This window comes from Dama dama, chromosome 19 (assembly GCF_033118175.1).
Source record: "Dama dama isolate Ldn47 chromosome 19, ASM3311817v1, whole genome shotgun sequence".
Taxonomy (NCBI): Eukaryota; Metazoa; Chordata; class Mammalia; order Artiodactyla; family Cervidae; genus Dama; species Dama dama.
The window spans coordinates 181,625-204,320 of NC_083699.1; the positions used below are offsets into that span (position 1 = coordinate 181,625).

A 22,696-nucleotide genomic window follows, 5' to 3' on the forward strand; every position below is an offset into this window, starting at 1 on the left:
CCTGCATTGCAGGAGGATTCTTTACCAACTGAGCTATCAGGGAAGCACGGTCCACTGAAAATCACCATTCAAAATGACACGTGCACCTTGATTTTCAGGGCAGCACTCTTTCAATAGGCAAGACATGGAATCCACCAAAAGGTCCAGTGGAAGAAAAGTGAGGACAAGGCGGTACATCTATAACTGGAACACCACTCAACCATAAAACAGAGTGAAACAAGGATGCTGTCAGCAGCATGGTGTACTAAGAAATCATCACCCCAAGTGAGGGAACTCAGACACAGAAAGAGAAATATCATGAGATATCACTTACGGGCACAATTTATAAATTCATACTAATGATCTAAATACAAAATGGACTTCATAGCCTGCGAAAATCAAATTATGAGTATCAAAAGAAATTTAGAAAGAAGGGATAATTAAGAGTTTAGGATTTACATACACACTAATATCTAACAAATGATAAGCAAATAGGACCTAGTGAAAACAACAGGGAACTCTAATAAAGAGACTGTAATAATTTATATGAGGAAAAAAATGGAAAGAGAATAGATTCACTTCTATGTAAAATGAAATTAAGTTACTGTACAGCTAAAACTAATAAAACAATGGAAATCAACCTGACTCCAATAGAAAATAAAAATTAAATTACAGAAAATTCATCTAGGGGACCCCAGACAGTGGCGACCCTACAGATTAGGTCTGTGATACACTATGATGTAAATATGACACCGCCAAGGGTTTTCACCTGGCAGAACACAGAGCAGCAACCCATTCAAAGGTGCCTGACCTCATGTGAATGTCACAAGATTAAGAGAAGAAAGACCACAGGTTAATCAGGGCAACGCCCTCAATTCAGATGTTGGGGATCTCCAAGGGGCAAGACACACAGAGGTGAAGAGCAGACATGGGGTCTCTGGGCACAGGATCCAGACCCGTGTGGATGGGGTGAGACCCACATGGTTCCCAAACCCTGCATCTGGGGCCGCATGACTCTTGGTTAGGACGCCAGGTCCCTGATGGCTGGGCCCCAAAGGCAGAAACGAGTGGGTTCCTGGAACCTCCTGGGTTCCTGGAAGCTTCTCTCATCCCAGAGAAGTCCTCCTCTCCTGCCCTTCGGTTCTCTCTGATACTGTTTTGACAGCTGTCACGATAATGCTGAACACACTACCTTGGTTCCAGTGGGCTCCGTTCTTTGTTTTCCCACTGAGGTGTTGAGAAGAGACACCAGGCGCGGGGCTAGAAGACGAGGGGCAGGTCTGGTGTCTGCTGAGCAGGGACAGCCGATGGGAAGGTGATCACATAGCAACCTCACCTGCTGCCCGTTGGTTTTTTTGCCTGATCCTTGTACCCTGGAATCAATTAGCCAGGTGAACCTGCCTCCCTACTCAAACTGAATGTGCTGGAAAACTGGAATAATTACCAAGTAGCCCACCTGAGGAGTCTCCATGAGCCTCAGGGCAGGTGAGCTTGGCAGGAGGAAAGACTAAGAGCCCTACGGCAGCACTGACCCCTGGGAGGGCCATGGAACCCCACTCAGAGGAGGGCACATTACCCAGAGAAGCCCACCTCAGCTCCAGACCCCAGACCTCTGAGCACTGACATTCAGACACAGGCACAGAGTTTTCCAGGACGGAGGCCAGGCCCAGTCCACACCCAGGTCTCCACGTCCTCGTGCACACAGAACATGGTCAGGTGTTAATATTCTCATTGCAGAAAGCAAGAAGTCTTGTCTAAACATAATCAGTGCAGACAAGATTGAAAAGTCCAAGTATTCATCCTTCAGACATGTTTGACTGTTTGTGACCACATGGACTGTAGCCCTCCAGCCTCCTCTGTCCATGGGATTCTGCAGGCAAGCATACTGGATTCAGTTGCCATTCCCTTTTCCAGGGGAACTTCCCAATCCAGAGATGAAACCAGTTCTCCTGCACTGCATGCAGATTCTTTACCATCTAAGCCACCAGGGAAATTCCTAGACAAGACAGAGAGGTCTAAATCTACCATGCAGACAGAACTTGGCCAGGTTTAAACTAGAGTTAAGTTGCTCTCCTGGAGGCACAGGTCATACACATGCAGGGTCTCTCATCATTGGACAGCGGCCTCACCCTCAGGTGGGAACTAGCAAGCAAGTTTCTTAAAGAAAAAATCATCACTGGCTCCCACATGTCACCCACATCAGGAAACCGAAAGAATCTTTGCCATTAAACACTTTAACAGGCAAAGCAAAACTGTTACCAGTATCTTTGGTCATGTGGTGGTCAGGATCCAGGGAAGATCCAGGCATTTCTTAGAGTTGAGTCCAGTGTCTTGTAAAGACAGACAGACAGTGCCCTGATTCCTTCTCCCATGCTTCCAGCAGGAGGCAGCCACACTGGAAGCCTTCTAGAAAAGGATACTCTTTATCAGAATAAGAATTGTTAAAATGGAAAGCATACTAGTTAGTATTTGCCAACCTAAAATATTCTTCAAACCTTGGCCCTCAGATCTTTGCAGTTCCCACTGGTTCCTTTGTGTTCAGATTGTCAGGGTAGAAACAGTCCATTGTTTCAAATTGGTTTCTTCTAATTCTGTTATTTGCTATTATATGAATGAAAGGTCACACTTGAAAAAATATATAAGAAAATTCTTGCAAAAAAAAAAATGGAGTCAAGGAGCCCATAAGCTGTATGAACTCTGCCTTCTAATAGTTTCAATTTCAAAGACTGAGGGCAGGAGGAGAAGGGGATGACAGAGGAGGAGATGGTTGGATAGCATCACCAACATAATGAACAGGAGTCTGAGCAAACTCTGGTAGATGGTGAAGGACAGGGAAGCCCGGCATGCTGCAATCTATGGGGTTGCAAAGGGTTGGACATGACTGAGCAACTGAACATCAAGCTTCAATTTTCTGCCTGGAGAAACCTGATAAAATAGGCACCCTGATTTTGTCACTTCTCTGTTTAAACTCTCCTAAAATGAAATTGATATTCATATCAACATGTAAGAGTTTCTGAGTTTTAAGATGTCACATCAAGGTAAGAGATGCTGGTGAGAATAGAACGCTGCTGGTGGACAAAACGTTCTTCAAATAAAGCTCTGTTTCAAACTGGATTTAAATACAACACTACATGGGTACATGAAGTATGAACCAAGAGCCTCAATATAGAAGGCAATATGTAAAAACAAATTTGATATCCCATATGTGAGAGTAAAAGCTACTGGTTTTTGCAGTAGTCATGTATGGATGTGAGAGTAGGACCACAAAGAAGGCAGAGCACTGAAGAACTAACGCTTTTGAACTGTGGTGCTAGAGAAGACTCTTGAGAGTCCCTGGGTCTGCAAGGAGATCAAACCAGTCAATCCTAAAGGAACTCAGTCCTCAACATTCATAGGAAGGACTGTCACTGAAACCAAAGCTCCAGTCTTTGGTCCCCTGATGTGAAGAGCCGACCCACTGGAAAAGACCCTGATGCTGGGAAAGGTTGAAGGCAAATGGAGAAGGGGATGACAGAGGAAGAGATGGTTGGATGGCATCACTGACTCAACTGTCATGAATTTGAGCAAGCTTCGGGAGTTGGTGATGGGCAGGGATTCCTGGCGTGCTGCAGTCCATGGGGTCACAAAGAGTCAGATACAACTTAGCCACTGAGCAGCAACTACAACAACATGAAGTGAATGTTTCTTGTCAAACCTGCATTTGGTATGCACAAACTGGCTCAGAACACTCTCCAACCCAGATTGTCTCTAAGCTGATGAAGTGTGTCACAAGTGTATGAACCAAAAGATAATGGATTCACTCCAGGATGGAATAGAATGTTACTTTGAACAGTCTGTAAAACTTACAGAGTCTGTAATCCACTCAAGATTTCAAATAATAAAACATTCAACTGAAATTTAAAGCCTCTTGGAAAGTTGCATCCTCTCTATGAAAACATTCCATAGATTTCTTTTCATAATCATTTTTCACAGTGATAACACTTTAACTCTTCAGTTGCTGATATTATTACCAAGATGAACTTGTCCTCATGGGTATGGGAGATGAAGTGGATCCATTGTGATTGCTCCTGGTCAAATGACTCTCGCAATTTCTAATTATGTTCTATATCCACAATGTTTATTTTTACATCCATCGAAGTCTACTTCTCAGATCTTTATGTACAATAGATATCTGGTGAGTTCAGATTATATTAAACACTCTTTCCATAGCTTTTCCAATGTCAATTGAATCAGAACAAGGTGAAGCAAGGAGAAGTGTTGAAGTTTTAAATGATCTCTAAGGACCCTAAAAAAAAAATAAATTAGAAATCCTAACCATTACTGGTCTATACAAAAGAATCACAATGTGTCTTTTTCATGAAATTGCAACAATTGACTAACGAGAGTTGCAACAAGTTGGAGTTATGCTTGATTTGAATTGAAACAGTTTGGATGTGGGCATATGAGGATATATAGGATGATACATACTTAAGGAGGTAACAAGTATGAATCCAAAAATTTATAAGGTGTACTTTGTAAAAAAAGGTGAAACATTTAACTTGTTTTCACTATCTGGCCCTTCCAGACTTTGCCATCATCTACTGACTCCCCTGTGGACTTGTTGGTTTAATGCCTTCAGAATAAAACTAGTCACATGCATCTTGCTTAGCTATGTTCTCTTTGTTTGAAAATGTTTATGTTTCTCTCTCCTAGTATGCTCTTATAAATGCCACTATCTGTATCACTTATTTTGTCTATAAGGTGGTCTCCTTCATTGTCCACTGTGTAACCATCCTCCGTGTATACAGATATTTACATGTCTATGTATATAGACATATCTATGTCTATATGTGTCTATAAAAGATATTTATATCTGTATATACATAGTTATGTCTATATGTACATATATATTTATATGTCTATGTATATAGATATTTATGTCTCTATGAACCTAGGTATTTATACATCTATGTACCTAGAATGTATATTACTTTTTTTCCCATTTATTTTTATTAGTTGGAAGTTAATTACTTTACAATATTGTAGTGGTTTTTGTCATACATTGACATCAATCAGCCATGGATTTACATGTGTTCCCCATCCCGATCCCCCCTCTCACCTCCTTCTCTACCCAATCCCTCTGGGTCTTCCCAGTGCACCAGGCCCGAGCACTTGTCTCATACATCCAACCTGGGCTGGTGATCTGTTTCACCCTAGATAATATACATGTTTTGATGCTGTTCTCTCAAAACATCCTACCCTCGCCTTCTCCCACAGAGTCCAAAAGACTGTTCTGTACATCTGTGTCTCTTTTTCTGTTTTGCATAGATAGTTATGTCTATATGTACATATATATTTATATGTTTATGTATATAGATATTTATGTCTCTATGAACCTATGTATTTATACATCTATGTACCTAGAATGTATATTTCTATGCATATAGACATTTGTATATCTATGTACCTAGACATTTATATCTCTATCTGGACATTTACGTATCTAAGTACCTAGATATTTACATTTATGTACACTTATGTATATACAAATAGATGTCTTACCAGTATAACAGGGCCTGTAGAAAAGGGAATGTTCCTATAAAAAGACCTGACTCTGCAACTGAACAAAAACAAAAGAGAAAATACACTCGGTTCACCTGCCACCAACAACACATGGTATATCAATGTTACTACAATATGAAATAAAGGTTACTTTAAAAAAAATAATGCTTAGGGGGACTTCCCTGCAGTCAGTGGTTCAGATTCTGTGCTTCAAATGCAGGGGGCGAGGGTTCGACACTTGGTCGGGGAACTAAAAATCCCACATACCACATGGCACTGCCAGTAAATAAAAAAAAAAATTATTACAATAAATAAATAAGAAAGTTCAGAAAGAACACACAAGCTTTTGGGTGTTTCTTCAGGTACCTTCCATATTGAATTACAGTCTTGAGTTAAAACTTGAAAGTTTCAACTTTCAAGGTAATCACAACTGGGCATGAAAAAGTCCTGACGCCTTGTGTCCATTCCCTGCAATAGCAACCTTAAAACATGCTTATGAGAACATTTCATGCAAAGATGGGCTCAGTAAAGGACATAAATGGTATGGAGCTAACAGAAGCAGAAGATATTAAGAAGTGGTGGCAAGAAAACACAGAAGAACTGTACAAAAAATATCTTCATGAACCAGATAATCACGATGGTATGATCACTCATCTAGAGCCTGACATCCTGGAATGTGAACTCAAGTGGCCTTAGGAGACATCACTGCAAACAAAGCTAGTAGAGGTGATGGAATTCCAGTTGAGCTATTTCAGATCCTAGAAGATGATGCTGTGAAAGTGCTGCAATCAATATGCCAGCAAATTTGGAAAACTCAGCAGTGGCCACAGGACTGGAAAAGGTCAGTTTTCATTCCAATCCCAAAGAAAGACAATGCCAAAGAATGCTCAAACTACTGCACAATTGCACTCATCACATACACTAGCAAAATAATGCTCAAAATTCTCCAAGCCAGGCTTGAGCAATACATGAACTGTGAACTTCCAGATCTTCAAGCTGGTTTTAGAAAAGGCAGAGAAACCAGAGATCAAATTGCCAACATCCACTGGATCATTGAAAAAGCAAGAGAGTTCCAGAAAAAAATATCTATTTCTGCTTTACTTACTATGCCAAAGCCTTTGACTGTGTGGTCACAATAAACTGTGGAAAATTCCCGAAAGATGGGAATACCAGACCACCTGACCTGCCTCTTGAGAAATCTGTATGCAGGTCAAGAAGCAACAGTCAGAACCAGACATGGAACAACAAACTGGTTCCAAATCAGGAAAGGAGCATATCAAGGCTATATATTGTCACCCTGCTTATTTAACTTCTATGCAGAGTACACCATGAGAAATACTGGGCTGGATGAAGCACAAGCTAGATTCAAGATTGCTGGGAGAAATATCAACAATGTAGATGGCACAACCCTTACGGCAGAAGGTGAAGAAGAACTAAACAGCCTCCTGATGAAAGTGAAAGAGGAGAGTGAAAATGTTGGCTTAAAGCTCAACATTCAGAAAACTAAGATCATGGCATCTGGTCCCATCACTTCATGGAAAATAGATGGGGAAACAGTAGATGACATTATTTTGGAGGGCTCCAAAATCACTGCAGATGGTGACTGCAGCCATGAAATTAAAAGACACCTATTCCTTGGAAGAAAAGTTATTACCAACCTAGACAGTATATTAAAAAGCAGAGATGTTACTTTGCTAACAAAGGTCTGTCTAGTCAAGGCTATGGTTTTTCCAGTGGTCATGTATGGATGGGAGAGTTGGACTATAAAGGAAACTAAGTGCTGAAGAATGGATGCTTTTCAACTGTGGTGTTGGAGAAGACTCGAGAGTCCCTTGGACTGCAAGGGGATCCAACCAGTCCATTCTAAACGAGATCAGACCTGAGTGTTCATTGGGAAGACTGAGGTTGAAGCTGAAACTCCAAAGCTTTGGCCCTGATGTGAAGAGCTGACTCATTTGAAAAGACCCTGATACTGAGAAAGATTGAGGGCAAGAGGAGAAGAGGACGACAGAGGATGAGATGGTTGGATGGCATCACCGACTCAGTGGACACGAGATTGGGTAAACTCCGGGAGTTACTGATAGACAGGGAGGCCTGGCATAGTACAGTCCATGGGGCTGCAAAGAGTCAGACACGACTGAGTGATTGAGTTGATCTGATAAGGGGAAAGAATATGAAGAAGAATAGATATCTATATCTATATCAAGAATAGATATCTATATGTATACCAGACCAGCTGGAATGTAAGGGATGCTGATGGTGACTGGTTCTGACTCTCAAGACTTCAATCAACTGAAGCTTGGAGTCTCCCACAGCCCAAGACCCTTAATGAACATGCCTGTAAAGTTAAAGTGTTAGTCACTCACTCATGTCTGACTCTTTGCAACCCCATGGACCACCAGCCTCCTCTGTCCATGGGATTCTCCAGGCAAGAATACTGGAGTGGACTGCCCTGCCCTCCTCTTGGGATCTTCCTCATTTAGGGGTTGAATCCGGGTCGTCAGCTATGCAGAGATTGTTTACCATCTGAGTCACCACAGAAGCCGGAACATGCCTGTACTCATAGATTAAAGCTTACCCAACTTTGTGGTTTACAGAGACACTGCTCTGGAAAGCTCCGTGGTGTTCTCCATAGTTCTGCAAGTAATACACTTTTCCTTCCCATGAGCTTTGGCTGGGTTGTACCTTCTGGCTCTACACCCACCAAGAGGTAAACTCACTTTTCTGGTAACATTTCTCCATCCAGACTCCCAACCACCACTTGACACTAATTCTACAGTCAGTCGCTTTGCTTCCAATACATGAAAAATCACATTATTTTTCTGTGAGCAAAGCTACCTAAGGGCCAGAAACAGTGTCCTTATTTTATCTTGTGAAGCCAGTAGGTGTCAAGCAAACTCAGCTCAGTGGATCCACAGTCCTCCAGATCGATGCCTCGGCTTACAGAAAACACTTACAGGCTTTGAGGTTTTACTTATACCTCATTTCTGAAGGCTGCTCATACCTACATTAAATATACAGATGGCTCATCAGTGCCACTTCCACTTTCAGGTTAAAAATCCTCCAAGTTTTTTCTAACATCCTTATTCCATGCGTTGTGTTTAAATCTTTGACCACACGGTGTTTATCTTGTGTCTCATCAGAATGGAGCTAATTACACCATTTTCCCTTGAATAATGCAGTACTCACCACATAAGAGTTCTTGCCAAAACTGGATTTGACAAGGTACGGCACAGGGGGGCCTAGGATAAACTCCGGGAGCACGGTTACAGTCTGGTGGAGCCGATATACCAGTTGAGGGAACTGGAAGGAAACATTCAGCCTGAGGACAACCCACTTGAGGATCCAGGCCTAAGCGGCCATGCCTGAAAACAAAGAAACCAGCCACGAGGCGCCTTGCGCTGGAGGCTTGACAGACATGCCCACAGAGCAGCCAATCCCTGAGTGGAGGGGCGGGGCCCCCATCACGCTCCCCACCCTCCGGGCGCCTATTGGCCAGACTGCCTCAGTCACAACGCCGATTGGTCGCTTGTGCCTGACAGGGTACAGGCAGGCTGCTGGCCCTTCACTTCACCTCATCGCCCAAGGACTGGACGTCGCTGAACCTCTATAGTGCTCCTGGGGACAGGGTGGGCAGCGCGGCAGGACAGCAGGGAGGCTGACGGGAACGAGCCCTGCGCAGCCCTAATAAACCCTTAGCCTGATGGCTGCAAATTCCAGGGTGGGAGGCCCGAAATCCTGTCAACTTTGAGTAACCTGAGTCCTAATCTGAAGGGGGCTTGCATCTCGTCAGCTTCAGGGATTACAAGTCCCTTCACCCACAGAAACACTGAATCCCCTAGTGCTGCGACCCTCAAATACCTAGATTAACCCTAGTTCCCCTCAGCCTGAGGCACCCTAAAAATACCACCCTCAGAGAGACCAAATTTCCTCAACCTCGGAGACCCTGAATCCCTCCGCCTGCGAGCTCTTAAAACTCTTCCTCCTCAAGACCCTAACTGTCCTGCCTGTCGGAGCCCTAAAGTCCCTTAATAAGAAACCCCCGATTTCCTCAGCCTCACAGATCCCAAGTTTTCTCACCCTGCGCATTCTACATCAGCAAAAAGATCCCCAGTCCCCTCTGTCTGAGGACCCTAGTTACTTCAGCCTGTGGGACGCAGATCTCCTCAAGCCGGGTGACTTGTCCCTTAGACGTAGAACCTACATTATGCCCAGATTTTTCTGAGTCCCCAGGAGGAGATCTTCAAAACCCTTCTTGGAGAAACATTCCCTCTGCTGCATTGGAACAGAGCCCTGATTTCAGCCTGATCCCAGTCCAACAGTTAGGGGTTTCCAGGTCTCCTCAAGAATCCCTCCATCACCCACAGACACATCCCTCCTAGTGCCTTCCCTCAGAGGGGCTGAATTGTAGGGGAACCAAAGAAACCAAATCTAGTTCACATTAGGCTGGTCTGTCATATCTAGTCAGGATCCGTCCATCCCACGAATACCCTCACCCTGACTTTCCCCTCACCTTCCTGTCCTGGACACTCCACCCAAGGCAGACAGACCAGGCTCTGGACACTGGTCTGGGCTATGTCAGCACCTTCTTCTTCCACAGGCACCTTGGCCTTGAGCACTCCAATGGCCATGAGGCCGAACAGGTCTCCAGAGGAGAGCACTGAGGGAGATGCCGTGAGAACAGAGTGGAAGCCCACGGTGAGAGGTGGAGGCGGCAAACCTGGGCTCTAAGCCAGCTCTATAGGAAGGACATGGCGCTGGTCCCTGAAGCACCACAGACTGCTTGCCTGGGCAGCTGAGTGAACTTCCCTGTGACTGTACACAGCTTGGGAATGCCTGATCCTGTCTGAGATGGTGGGGGTGGAGTGGGACAAAACAGGACACTAGCTTCATCAACTGCTCTGTGTCCAGGGAGAGTTAGGAAAATGCTCAGTGTTTGTTCAGTTAAGCAGGACACAGTCAGGAAGGAAAGTCTTCATCCCTGTCTCACAGAGACCATCCAGTAGCTTCAGGCTACTCCCTGCACAAAAGGTGGAGGAGAAAGCTCAGCTCTAAGGTCTGACTTAGATTAGTAAATCACTGATGAAATCTATTATTTTCCTTAGGCCACAGATGCTTTCAAAGACATCTCCATGTACTTCTCCAAGGAAGAATGGGAAGAGATTGGAGAATGGGGAAAAAATCCGATATAGGAATATGAAAAGAAACTACGAAGCGCTGATTGCTATAGGTAACAGGAAGTCCTGGGCGCCTGTGAGCCTGGGAAACATGAAACAGGTCTTCAGCCTCAGTGTTCACTTGGCCCGCTCTTAGGTGGCTTCATCTGCTCACAGTTCCCTTTTGTGTGGAGACTAAGGAAATGTTTACAGTTTTGTACCAAAGGGAGGTTGACCCTGCAGTGCAGAGCTCACCTCTTGCCTTGTTCTAGATTCCCCCAGCCCATCCCACTGATTCCCTGACTTTGTGACACTTCCCATTGCTTCTATGCTTTGTTTCTCCTTCTTAGGACAAATGTTTTGCTTCTTTCCAGGTTTCAGAGCCACTCGACCGGATTTCATGCATCACCGCAGGCAGGTCATCAAGCCCCAGGTAGATGACCCTGAGGATTCTGATGAAGAATGGACACCAAGGCAGCAAGGTGAGAGGCCAGGAGGATGTGGAGGTGTCTTCCTGAAACCAGCCTAGGCTTAGGTCTCAACTACATCTCAGCCATTAGCAAAGAAAACATAATTTTCAGCATTCTGAAGTGGTTGTGGCCAAATATTTCCATAAGCCTGAATTAAAATGAATGTATAGATTTTCCAGTGTAATTCTCAAAAGTTTTATGGTTAAAATTTATCATTCTTTTTATTTTATTATTTTTTTATCATTCTTCTTACAAAGAATCATTTTTGCTAAACATTCTTAGTGAAAGGCAGTTAAAGAAACCTTAAAAATAAATTCACCAAACAGATTTAATACTAATCTCATTGGTTATTGGATTAAATCTCTTAGAAAAGGAAATGATTAACATACTATGTCAAGATACATTATTTATTTATGTCTATAAAACAAAACCCATGATTTTCTTACCCTAAGGTTAAACTAATTCTTTATTTTGATTCTGGGAAAGGGTTTGAGAGAACTATTTATTTTCCATGATCTTTCCCACATTTCACTGACCAGCGATGACATCAGGTAAATAAAATGAAGTACACTTATTATAAAATAGAAGTGAGCAGCTCACTTCCTCTTCTGCTGCTGAAACAGTTTAGAAGAGTTAATCTGCCTAGACTGGAGAAAACAATTTAGATAGTTCTATGATTCTCCATCTATGGATTTCTGTTCTCCCAGATTTTTAAAAATTATTTATTTAGTTTTGGCTGCACTGGGTCTTTGTTGCTGTGCACAGGCTTTCTCTGGTTGCGGTGAGTGTCTTCTCATTGCAGAGCACGTGCAGGCTCTGTAGTTTGTGACACACAGGCTTAGCTGCCCCGCACAAAGTGGAATCTTCCTGGACCAGCCATCGAATCTGTGTCCTCTGCATTGGCAGGCAGATTCTCATCCACTGTGCACCAGGGAAGTCCCTCTGTTCCCTTAGGTTATTAACACTAGTGAAAGGGACATGAAAACAAACATTAAGTTGTCTGCAAAGGTTTTGACATAAGGAGAGATTCTTCATAGGGAATACATACGCCTTGGTTCACCATACACCTGCACGTCTTTATTTACCTTTTCAACAATTTCTGAGTGTATGGCACACTGTTGCTAACTATGTACACTTTAGTGTTAGTGGCCATAGTGCTAATGGCTCAGTCATGTCTGACTCTGCCTACCCATAGACTGTAGCCCACCAGGCTCCTCTGTCCGTGGTATTCTCTAGGCAAGAATCCTGGAGTGGGTTGCCATCTCCTGCTCCAGGTGATCTTCCCAACCCAGGGATTGGGCCTGCCTCTGTGGCATCTCCTGCATTGCAGGTGGATTTTTTACCACTGAGCCACCGGGGATATACATACACATTGCTGTACAACAAATCTGTAGAAATGTTACATCTTGCGTGACTGAAGCCCTAACCCACTGAGTAACAATTCTCCAATTCTTCCTCCTCACAGCCCTTGGCAACCACGATTATATTTTCTGTTTCCATGGATTTGATTAAGTTAGATACCTCATAGAAGTGGAATCGGGCAATATTTGTCTTTTTTGATTGGTTCATTTCACTTAGTAAAATATCATCAAGGCCCATCCATGATGTAGCACGTGACAGAATTCGTTTTTAATGCTTCAAAACATTCCATTGTGTGCATGTGGATATAATAGTTATAACGTATATCTTATATATACTCTTTATCTTTTATCCACCAATGAATATTTAGATTGCTTACACATCTCTCCCATTGGGAATAATGCGGCAATGACCGTACATGTGCCCACTATTTATTCAATGTCTTGCTTTCAATTCTTTATGGAAATACACTCTTGAGTGGGATTGCTAGATCATACAGCAGTTCTAACTTTCTGTGAAAACTCCATACTATTTTCTATAAAGCTTACAACATTTTACATTGCCAACAATAGTGTATAAGGGTTCCAGGTTCTCCATATCCTTACCAAACTTGCTATTGTCTTCTTATACATATTGCCCATCACAGAAGGTTTCAATTTGTATTTCCCTATTGATTAGTAATATTGAGCATCTTTTCATATGTTTTTTGGCCATTTGTGTATTTTCTCTGGAGAAAAGTCTATTCAATTCCTTCTCTCACTGTTAGTCAGCTCACACTGCCATAACAAAACAGACTGCATCCTTAAACCACAGAAATTTGTTTTCTTACAATGCTGGAGCATGGAAATTTGATATCAAGGTGCCATCATGGTCAATCAGGTTCTCTTCCTGGCTTATAGGTAGCCTTCATACGGGTGGGTGTATGCTTATCCGATGCATATTTTGCAAATCTTTTCTACCATCCTGTAGGTGGCCTTTTCAACTCTGTTCAGTGTCCTTTTCTGCACAGAGGCTTTAAGATTAATCTCATTTGTCTATTCTTACTTTGTTACTAATACTTGTGCCCTTGGCACCATATCTAAGAAATCATTGCTGATTCAATGTCGTGAAGCTTCACCCTTGTTTTCTTCTAAGAGTCTTATCAAATCTTGCATTTAGGTCTTTAATCCATTCTGAGTTGATTTTTCTTCAAGATGTAAGATGTTCACTATTTTGCATATGGTTATTTTGTTTCCCCAGCACCATTCATTATAGGGATTAAACTTTCCCCATTATCTTGACACCCTAGATGAAGATCATTAGACCATGTATCCAAGAGTTTATTTCTGGCTGTCTATACTATTCCATTGATTGACATATCTGTCTTTATGCCCGCCGTCTTCCTCAGTGGCTCAGCAGGTGAACAATCTGCCTTCAGTGCAGGAGACACAGGAGATGCAGGTTCAATCCATGGGTTAAGAAGATCCCCTGGAGAAGGAAATGGCAACCCTGTCCAGTATTCTTGCCTGAGAAATCCCCTGGACAGAGGAGCCTGGTGGGCTACAGTCCAAAAGGTCACAAGAAGTCAAGAAGACTCAGCGACTAAGCACACATTTTTTTGCCAAATCTACACTCTTGGTTCCTGTACCTTTGTAGTATGTTCTGAAATCAGAGGCCTCCAACTTTGCTGTTCTTGCTAAGATTGCTTTGCCTATTTGGGGTGCTCTGAGTTTCCTTGTTAACTGTTGGATGGATTTTCTATATGTGAAAAAAATTCCATTGGGATTTTAATAGGAATTGCATTGAATCTTTAAATTGCTTTGGGTAGTATGAACAGCTTAATAATATTAAGCCTCCAAATCCATAAACACGAGACACCTATCTATTTATTTATGTCAGATTCCTTTCAGCAATATTTTGTAGTTTTCAACATATAAGTCTCTCATCTCCTTAAGTTTATTTCTAATTACTTCATTCTTTTCAATGCTATTATAAATAAGATTATTTGTCCAGTGGCTAAGACTCCACATTCCCAATGCAGAGAACTTGGGTTCAGTCCCTAGTCAGGGAACTAGTTCCCACATGCTGCAACAAAGACCTGGCACAAACAAATAAATAAAAATAAATAGTTTCTTTAATATAGCTCTTGACTACAGCTTTAAAAAAAAATAAAAAATAAATAGGATTGTTCTCTTATTTTTCTTTGTGGAATGGTCATTCTTCATGCATGGAAAGATATTAGAATGTTGATTTTGTACCATGCAACTTTCTGTGCAGGTTTTGTGTGTGTGTGGATTTAAAGATTTTTCTCACATAAAACCATGCCCCTGTGAACAGACATAATTTTACTTCTTTCTTTCCAAATGGAAGCATTTTGTTTCCATTTCTAACCTAAAGCCCTGGCTAGGAGTTCTAATATTATGGTGAACAGAAATGTTGATAATGGGCATCCTTGCCTTTTTTTCTTGATCTTTTTCACTGATGACTATGATGTTAGAGGTAGACTTTCAATATATGACCTTTATTATATTGCAGTCACTTCCTCCTGTTTCTACATTGTTGAGTACTATTGTCATGAAAGACTAGTAAATTTATTACATTATGAACATCAGATGAGGCACAGATGAAGTTTCATATTTTTTTTTTAATTTTAAGAAAATTATATAATGCTCCCAGTGGAATCATGGGAGTTGATGATACAGAAATCATTTTCCATTCCTCCTTTGGTAATCATTGTCTTTGTCACTCTCTGGCTTAGAATTATGTGTCCTTAATTAGAATACCCAGAGTTTGGAAACATTTTCCAACCAAAAAACTGATTCTCATCTTTTTTTAGGTAAACCTTCTTCGATGGCCTTCAGAGTGGAGCACAGTAAACACCAGAAGGTGAGTATTTCCCAAATCCTGTTGCCAAAATGTCCTCCTCATGGATCCAGTCACAGGTGAGAATAGGAGAAAACACAGAGATCCTGGAGACGGCTGCCTTCCTGCCCTGAATCTTTAGCACACTGTCTGATATCATCACCATTTTTACAGTTAGTAAGAACACAGTTAGGAAGCTTACCGTCTGGTCCGACTGGCAGTTGAATCCATGCAGGCTGAAGAGCACCAATGACTGCAGAGGGAAATAGCTCTTCTATTGCTTCCTACCAAAAAAAAAAAAAAAAAAAAAAAGAAAGAAAGAGGAAAGCTTGTAACTCTTTCTCTGACACTCAGATCACCAAAGGGAGGAACTGCTATGAGTATGTGGATGGAAAGGACATGTCTTGGGCCAACTGGATGAGGTGAGTGCAGTGAGTCTGCAGTGTATAGATGTTGATACTCCCTCAATCCCACACCCCTTTCTTTCTCAACCTGGCTCCCTCAATAGCTTTCACATCTTCTTTCCTCTTTTCCCTCCATATCATGTTCTTTCATTTCAAAAGACATTAGAATGAAGGAAATAAAAATATGGCATGTGCCATCAAAATACAAGCCTACATGCTGAACAAAACTGGGGTACTTGAAAACAACTTGAGGAGTCTAGATTCACCAGGGACACTTTAACTCACTTAATTGACACTTACCAAGCATTTTATATTTCAGTTTAGACAGTGAACTTCATTACTGAAGCAGATCACACAACCCATATCCTCTTGGAGAACATACTCCAGACAGACATTAGCCAACTGATTTTAGGAACAGTAACCTTAATTTTTCTCTCTTTGAGTAACTGCACAGTGCCAGGATAACCTAACATGGGAGACCTTGAGTCCATGTGGGCAACAACCTCCCCAGGCTTGGTTCCAGTGAGAGTGGGCCCTGAGGCCTGGGAAGGAATGGGGGGCAGGATGGCCATGAGCAGGGACATTCTCTGAGGGCCTCTCCTTTCATCAGGACAGGCAGACAGTGAACAAACTATTACTGTTCCTTGTCTCAAGCTATGTCAGCGCTCTCTCCAAGTTTCCATGGGAGGGGGTGGGCAAGTGAATATGACTCTGGATACACATGGGGAGATTAGAGGAAAGCCTCAGGAAAGAAGGCAGGCTGGGGTGAGTGCTGAGGGCTGCGTGCTAGCCGAGGAGCACCAAGTCTTGTGAATGAAAGAGAACTTAATTCAGAGTTTAGAGGAGCTGGAGGTCACCAGCTTCATGGACAGTCCAGGTGGAGACGAGTCTGGAACTGAACTCTGGAAAATGGCTAATTAGGTAAGGAGAGAAAAGCATTCCAGCCAGGAAGAGGACTGGAAACAGGATCTGAAAATGGGAATTCACATGGCCTGGTCGAAGGTGTGAACAGAAGGTCCACATGAAGGGCGGCCTCAGAGACGGAAGGCAAGGAGCTGGGCATGGTCGGAGAGTGGAGGGCACTCATCACTTGAGGTTTCTTTCCCTTTCCCGGCCTCGCCCCCAGGTATGTGAACTGTGCCCGGGACGATAAGGAGCAGAACCTGGTGGCCTTCCAGTATCACAGGAAGATCTTCTACCGAACCTGCCAGGTGGTCAGGCCGGGCTGTGAGCTGCTGGTCTGGTATGGGGACGAGTATGGCCAGGACCTTGGCATCAAGAGGGACAGCAGGGGGAAAAGCAAGCTCACGTCCGGGAGAGGTGAGTGCCACCCCTCTTCCAGCACCCCACCCCATCCTGAGGAGCCTCCCTGGGCTGATTCCAAAGCAGAGTACAATCCAGTCTAAAGTCAGTCAAGTCGTCATTAATATGCCTCAGAATTTGATTCATTTCATATGACTGTTAGTAAAAAATTTTATTTTAAAAATGCTAGTTCTAATGTTCAATATTTCATGCAAAAAATATGTAACATCACCTTCTGCTGAAAGGCTTAGAAGCAAAATGCAAGTTTTCTAGCACCTATCAGCTCTTTCCCCTTTACCTGTTTCTTCCTCATTTCCTCCCATTTCTAAGCGACACATGTACAGTGATGCGCATTCAGTTACTGTTCCAGTTTGTTGTCATGTGAGTTCATACTCTGTGCCAGACGGGGCTCCACACAGGGAAACAGACAGAACCACTGCCCTGGGGCAGCAGGGGCTTCATACCAGACAGGGGCTGGTGCTCTGAGGAAAACCAGCGCAGGGAGCGTGCCTCGGGTCAGCGTGAGCAGAGGGTGGGGTGTGGTGCAGGACGGTGGGGCAGGGTTTCTGCAGAGATAACGCCTGCGGGAAAGGATTCCAGGCAGGGGAGCAGCCAGTGCCGCAGCCCCAGGGCCGAGAAGAGAGGCCAGGCCAGGGGTCGCAGGAGTAAGCACAGAGGGAAGGGAAGGAGGCTGGACGGGACACGGAAGCCTCAGGGCCTGTGTCCACGTGCAGGCCCCAGGGGTCCTCCTGGGTGACACAGAACAACCGCGAGGCTTTCAGCTGCAAGCAGCATGTTCTCTGTTCTGTGACGATGCTTTGGTTCACTTTTGGGAAGAGACAGCAGCGGTGAGTCCCTTCAGAAGTCAGTTCATTGCCAGACATGAGGGGAGAGTGGGCTAGCTTAATATGCTTGGGAGTGAGGCTGTGAAGAGTCTGGCTGGAGATGTATTTTTAAACAGGGCTTACTACTGCATGTTAAATGGACTAAGCCTGGATGAAACAAATGAGGTATGAGTACTGGTGAGGCTTAAGAAAGGATATGCCTTTATTTTATAATTTATGGGAAACTGAGAGAGGAGCAATTTGTGAACCATTTGGGGCAGCAGGAGCCAGAGACCTGTAGTCAGTGGGACCTGGGCCGCTCGGTCTCATCCAGTCTCAAACCCACTTCCTGCAGAGATCGGCACAAAGGCTGCTCTTTGAACAAGGAGCCATAAATTCAGCTTTACTCACACCTGCTCTAACCACCCCCTGTGCTGCCTCCCATATGCAGAGAGCTCCAGGCCAGGCGCCCCTAACTTAATAGACCCTTTCCCCTCACAGTGAGACTCTCAGGAGATTCCACCTAAGTCATCAAGTCTTATCTCTCAGTAGGGTGAATACCTGTGGCTACTGTGATATGACTTTTCCGATAATTACACGCAGAGAAAGTCCCTGCAGATCCATCTCTATTAGGAGAGACGCTGCCTCTGATGCTGCTGGAAGGTCCCTATCTGGGTGATATGTAGAAAAGGCCTTTGACACAAGCTTCCTGGATTTCTGTAGATGTAGAGAATAAGAGTGGAATGGAAAAGTGGACTGTAAAGACACACTCAATGGGAGACAAATCCTCCCCTGTCAACACTTAGATGATTACTGGGGAGGGCCTGACCATGGCAAACCTGACCAAAAGCTTCCTCTTTCAGCAGAACCGAAGCCCAAGATCCACCCATGTGCCTCCTGCTCTCTGGCCTTCTCCAGTCAGAAATTCCTCAGCCAACACACCCAACGCAGTCACCCCTCTCAGACCCTCCTGAGACCATCTGAAAGAGACCTCCTCCAACCAGAGGATCCCTGCCCAGGCAATCAAAATAAGCGATATTCAGATCCACACAGGCCGAGCGACAAACCTGAGGGTCAGGAGGCCAAGGACAGATCCCAACTTTTGCTGAAAAGCATAAGGCTGAAAAAGATTTCAAGGGCCTCTTCCTACTCACCCAGAGGATGAATGGGGAGTTCTGCGGTGCATGAGCTAATAACAGAAGAGCCCAGCACAAGCCAGAAACTGAATCCAGAGGACAAATTATTCACGGGGGCAGGGGTCTCAAGGATTATGAAAGTCAAGTATAGAGAGTGTGGGCAAGGCTCCAAGGACAGGTCAAGTCTCATCACACACGAGAGGACACACACAGGCTAGAAGGGCTATGTTTGCGGGGAGTGTGGGCTAAGCTTCCAACACGGGTCAAATTTCATCAGATACCAGAGGACACACACAGGAGAGAAGCCCTATGTTTGCAAGGAGTGTGGGTGAAGCTTCAGTCAGAAGTCAGTCCTCATCAGACACCAGAGGACACACACAGGGGAGAAGTCCTATGTTTGTGGGGAATGTGGGTGAAGCTTCAGTGATCAGTCAAATTTCATCTCACACACGAGGACACACACAGGGGAGAAGCCCTATGTTTGCAAGGAGTGTGGGCGAAGCTTCAATCGGAAGTCCCCCCTCATCACCCACCAGAGGACACACACAGGGGAGAAGCCCTATGTTTGTGGGGAGTGTGGGCAAAGCTTCAGTCAGAAGTCCCATCTCATCATGCACCAGAGGACACACACAGGAGAGAAGCCGTGTGTTTGCAGGGAGTGTGAGTGAGTCATGACCAACAAACCACATCTTAGCCACAGGAGGATTACTGCAGCCATCCCATGCCTCAGCTCTAAGGGGACCTCAGAGGAAGTCTATGACCCATTACTGTCCTGAAGAGTATGAGAAGAGACTTCCCAAGTGGTCCAGTGGCCAAGACTCCAATGCACATTCAATACCTGATTGGGGAACTATCTCCCACATGCTGCAACTAAGACACAATGCAGCCGAATAAATATATATGTATATAAATAAATATTTTAAAGAAAGAGTGTGATAAGCACAGAATTACTTGATTAAATAGACTGTCCACTTTCATGACAGGAGACGAGGTAGATAAACAGCAGAGGGTTTATTAAGTGTTCTGGAGATGTTCATGTCAATTGCCTTCATGGTTTTTTGTACTCCTAATAAATTTTGTCTCCAAACAAATCTGAAGCCCAGACTATGTACTCATTCCCCCCTTATTACTGACAATAGTGGAGTCCAGTCGTAGCTGAACCCCTGGGAAGGCATAATTCTGGAGCCAAGTCAGTTAGGTCACTGGACAGTCAGTTCCTGGGTCCAGGGAGAGGAATCTAGGGTTTGAGACAGACTCACCGGAGAAGGGAATTCCCCGGCCTCCTGGGAAGTGGAGCTTCTCCTCCTTATAGACCTCGGCTCTCCTTTGGCTTCTCCTGGTTGGCCTCTGGTTTCCTCCGACTTCTGTAGCCACGTGCATGTGTGTGTGTGCGCGCGCGCCTGGCTCAGCATGGGCCATCTGATCTCTGCCGCTCCCTCGGGGTCATCACAGCATCTGGACTCCAGATTCGACCACAGGGGTCCAGTTCTCAGCTCTGCACTCAGCAGCTGTGTGAGCTGGGGCAAGATGCTCAACCTCTCTGTGTCTCTGTTCTCATCTGTGATACGGGGTGGGAGCACCAGCCTTTTGGTCTTTTCATAAGCACAGGCAGAATCTGGCAGAGGCTGGCTGAGAACAAAACCCCACCATTGCATTCTTTGTGTTTTTTTCTTCAATCTTTTTTTATTTTTTAATAGAAGGATAATTGCTTTACAGAATTTGTTTTCTGCATGTCCTCCAGCCCCCACACCTTCCAGATCTTCAGAGCTAGACGAGGAAGGGGCCGTTTAGGCACTGGGCTGCCCTGATGAGGGGGTGTGAGGTCAGGGGTGCTAAGGGAGGCTGACCTCCCTTCCCACCCCTGCCGTTCCTGCTGAGCTGGGCAGGCCCAGGGCCCCTCCACAGACAGGCAGTGCCCACAGTCGTCACCCCTGCCGAGAACAGAGCCTGGAGCCGCGTTTGCAGTAAATCCCTGTCCAGCCCCCATCCCACCCCCACACGGAGGGTCCTTGAAGCCCATACCGCCGGTTCTCTATGCATGGGCCTCACACCTGTGCCCGTGCGGTCTAGTCAATGCTGTCACGACCTTGAAATTGTTAACCATGGAATACTTCATCCTTACACTTCCCTTTCATGAGTGAAGTCTGATGGGCCCCGGGGTGAGCTGTGAGCACAGCAGATGCACACACAGCACGGGTCCCAGGATGGCCAGGCTGCACGAGGGGACAAGGTGGACACAAAGCCCCCCCACTCTGGGTGAGTGAGGATGGGGACAGCACCAGGAAGCCACGCTTGCTTAGACCCGGAACTGAGCTCCGACAGAGAGTGGGGGCAATGGGGTTCTTAAGGTCGACCACACCCTCCCCTCTGTGAATGACCTCTGCCCTGGCCTGATCCTTCCAGAACGGGTTCAGGAGGCTGAAGTCCGCCCGGCCACCAGAAGACACCAAGGGGAGAGTGGGCCACGGGGCGGCGGGCGGAGGGTGCGAAGTCCAGGACTCGGGGCAACGGCCCTCAGTTCCCTCCGTGTGCCAGGCTTGTGAAGCATCTCTACATGATCCGGGTCAGTAATAACCACCCATGATTATTTTCCTGTTTCTCTCATGCTTTCTTAAAGGAATGTGTTTGTCTGTGGCTTGCTTTCCCTACAGGAAGGGAAGCCACGTAAACTCCCCATCTTCTGTGGCTTCAGGCCGGGAACACGGGAGGGGGAGTTAGGGGTGGTGCAGGCAGAGGGGCTTCAACTGAAAACGGTGGGGACCCAGAAACCTGCAGGGGCTTCTCACCTGCACCTCCGACCAGAGCTGGGCCTGGAATCCCCTGGAACCCTGAGCAGGTCAAAGCTTCTCCCTCCCCTCCCCTTCACTCCCGTCCCCTCAAAAAGCTGACTCCTGGGCCAGCCCACAACACCCCCAAATCCCCCATCACCCACAGCCCCACACAGACCCTCTCTCACAGATGTGGGATGACCTGGATGGTGGCACAGATGGTGTGTGACCCCAGAGTTGGGGGTCTCAGCTGACCTTGAGCAAGGGGGTTGGTGCTTTACACCAGCCCAGGGAGCTGCCAGCAGCCACAAGCCATGATCTGAAGCGGAGCTCGGAGATGGGGAGTGGGGATGCGAGCTCTCTGAGGTCCCATCCTGTCCCCAGGACAGCGGCCAGGCCCCACCTGACACCGGGACTGCCCTGCACGGTCACACAAGACACCAGCAGTCACGGGACGGACAGCCAGCTGCCTCCGCCGCACGCTCCACCCTGACCACGGCGGCCCCGTGGCTGTACCAGCCCCGCCTGCACGTGGCTCTGCTTGGCTGCCAGGGCTCGGGGACCCTGGGTGAGTGGGTGAGGGCAGAGTTCCAGAGGCCAAGCCTGTCTTCAGCCGCCAGACCGGCCCTGGTAACCAGACTCATGAGCCCAACTGGTGTCTGAAGCCTTTGGGAGAATGACACCACAGACGCTGACCTCAGAGCTCAGACTCCTGAAAACTTACTAAACAGATTATTTTTAGTCTTTTTTTAAACGGGGATGTTGGCAGGAAGGGGGGAGGGGTATGACTTCCTTTGTGGTGCAGTGGTTAAGAATCCACCTGCCAATGCAGGAGACACGGGTTCAATCCCGGATCTGGGAAGACCCCACGTGCTGTGGAGCAAGTAACTCCGTGCAGAACTACTGCAGCCCAAGA

At 45.4% G+C, this 22,696-nt stretch overlaps 1 protein-coding gene across 1 annotated transcript in view; it reads left to right on the forward strand.

Moving 5' to 3' along the window:
• LOC133073838 (histone-lysine N-methyltransferase PRDM7-like) overlaps positions 1-22,443 on the forward strand; it is a 72,832-nt gene extending 50,389 nt beyond the window's left edge. Inside the window, 5 exon segments of the mRNA XM_061167832.1 lie at positions 16,941-17,070; positions 18,743-18,949; positions 21,416-21,547; positions 21,664-21,765; positions 22,165-22,443. Of these exon segments, the coding sequence (XP_061023815.1) occupies positions 16,941-17,070; positions 18,743-18,949; positions 21,416-21,547; positions 21,664-21,765; positions 22,165-22,443 (850 nt within the window).
• Positions 22,444-22,696: the final 253 nt, after the last annotated feature.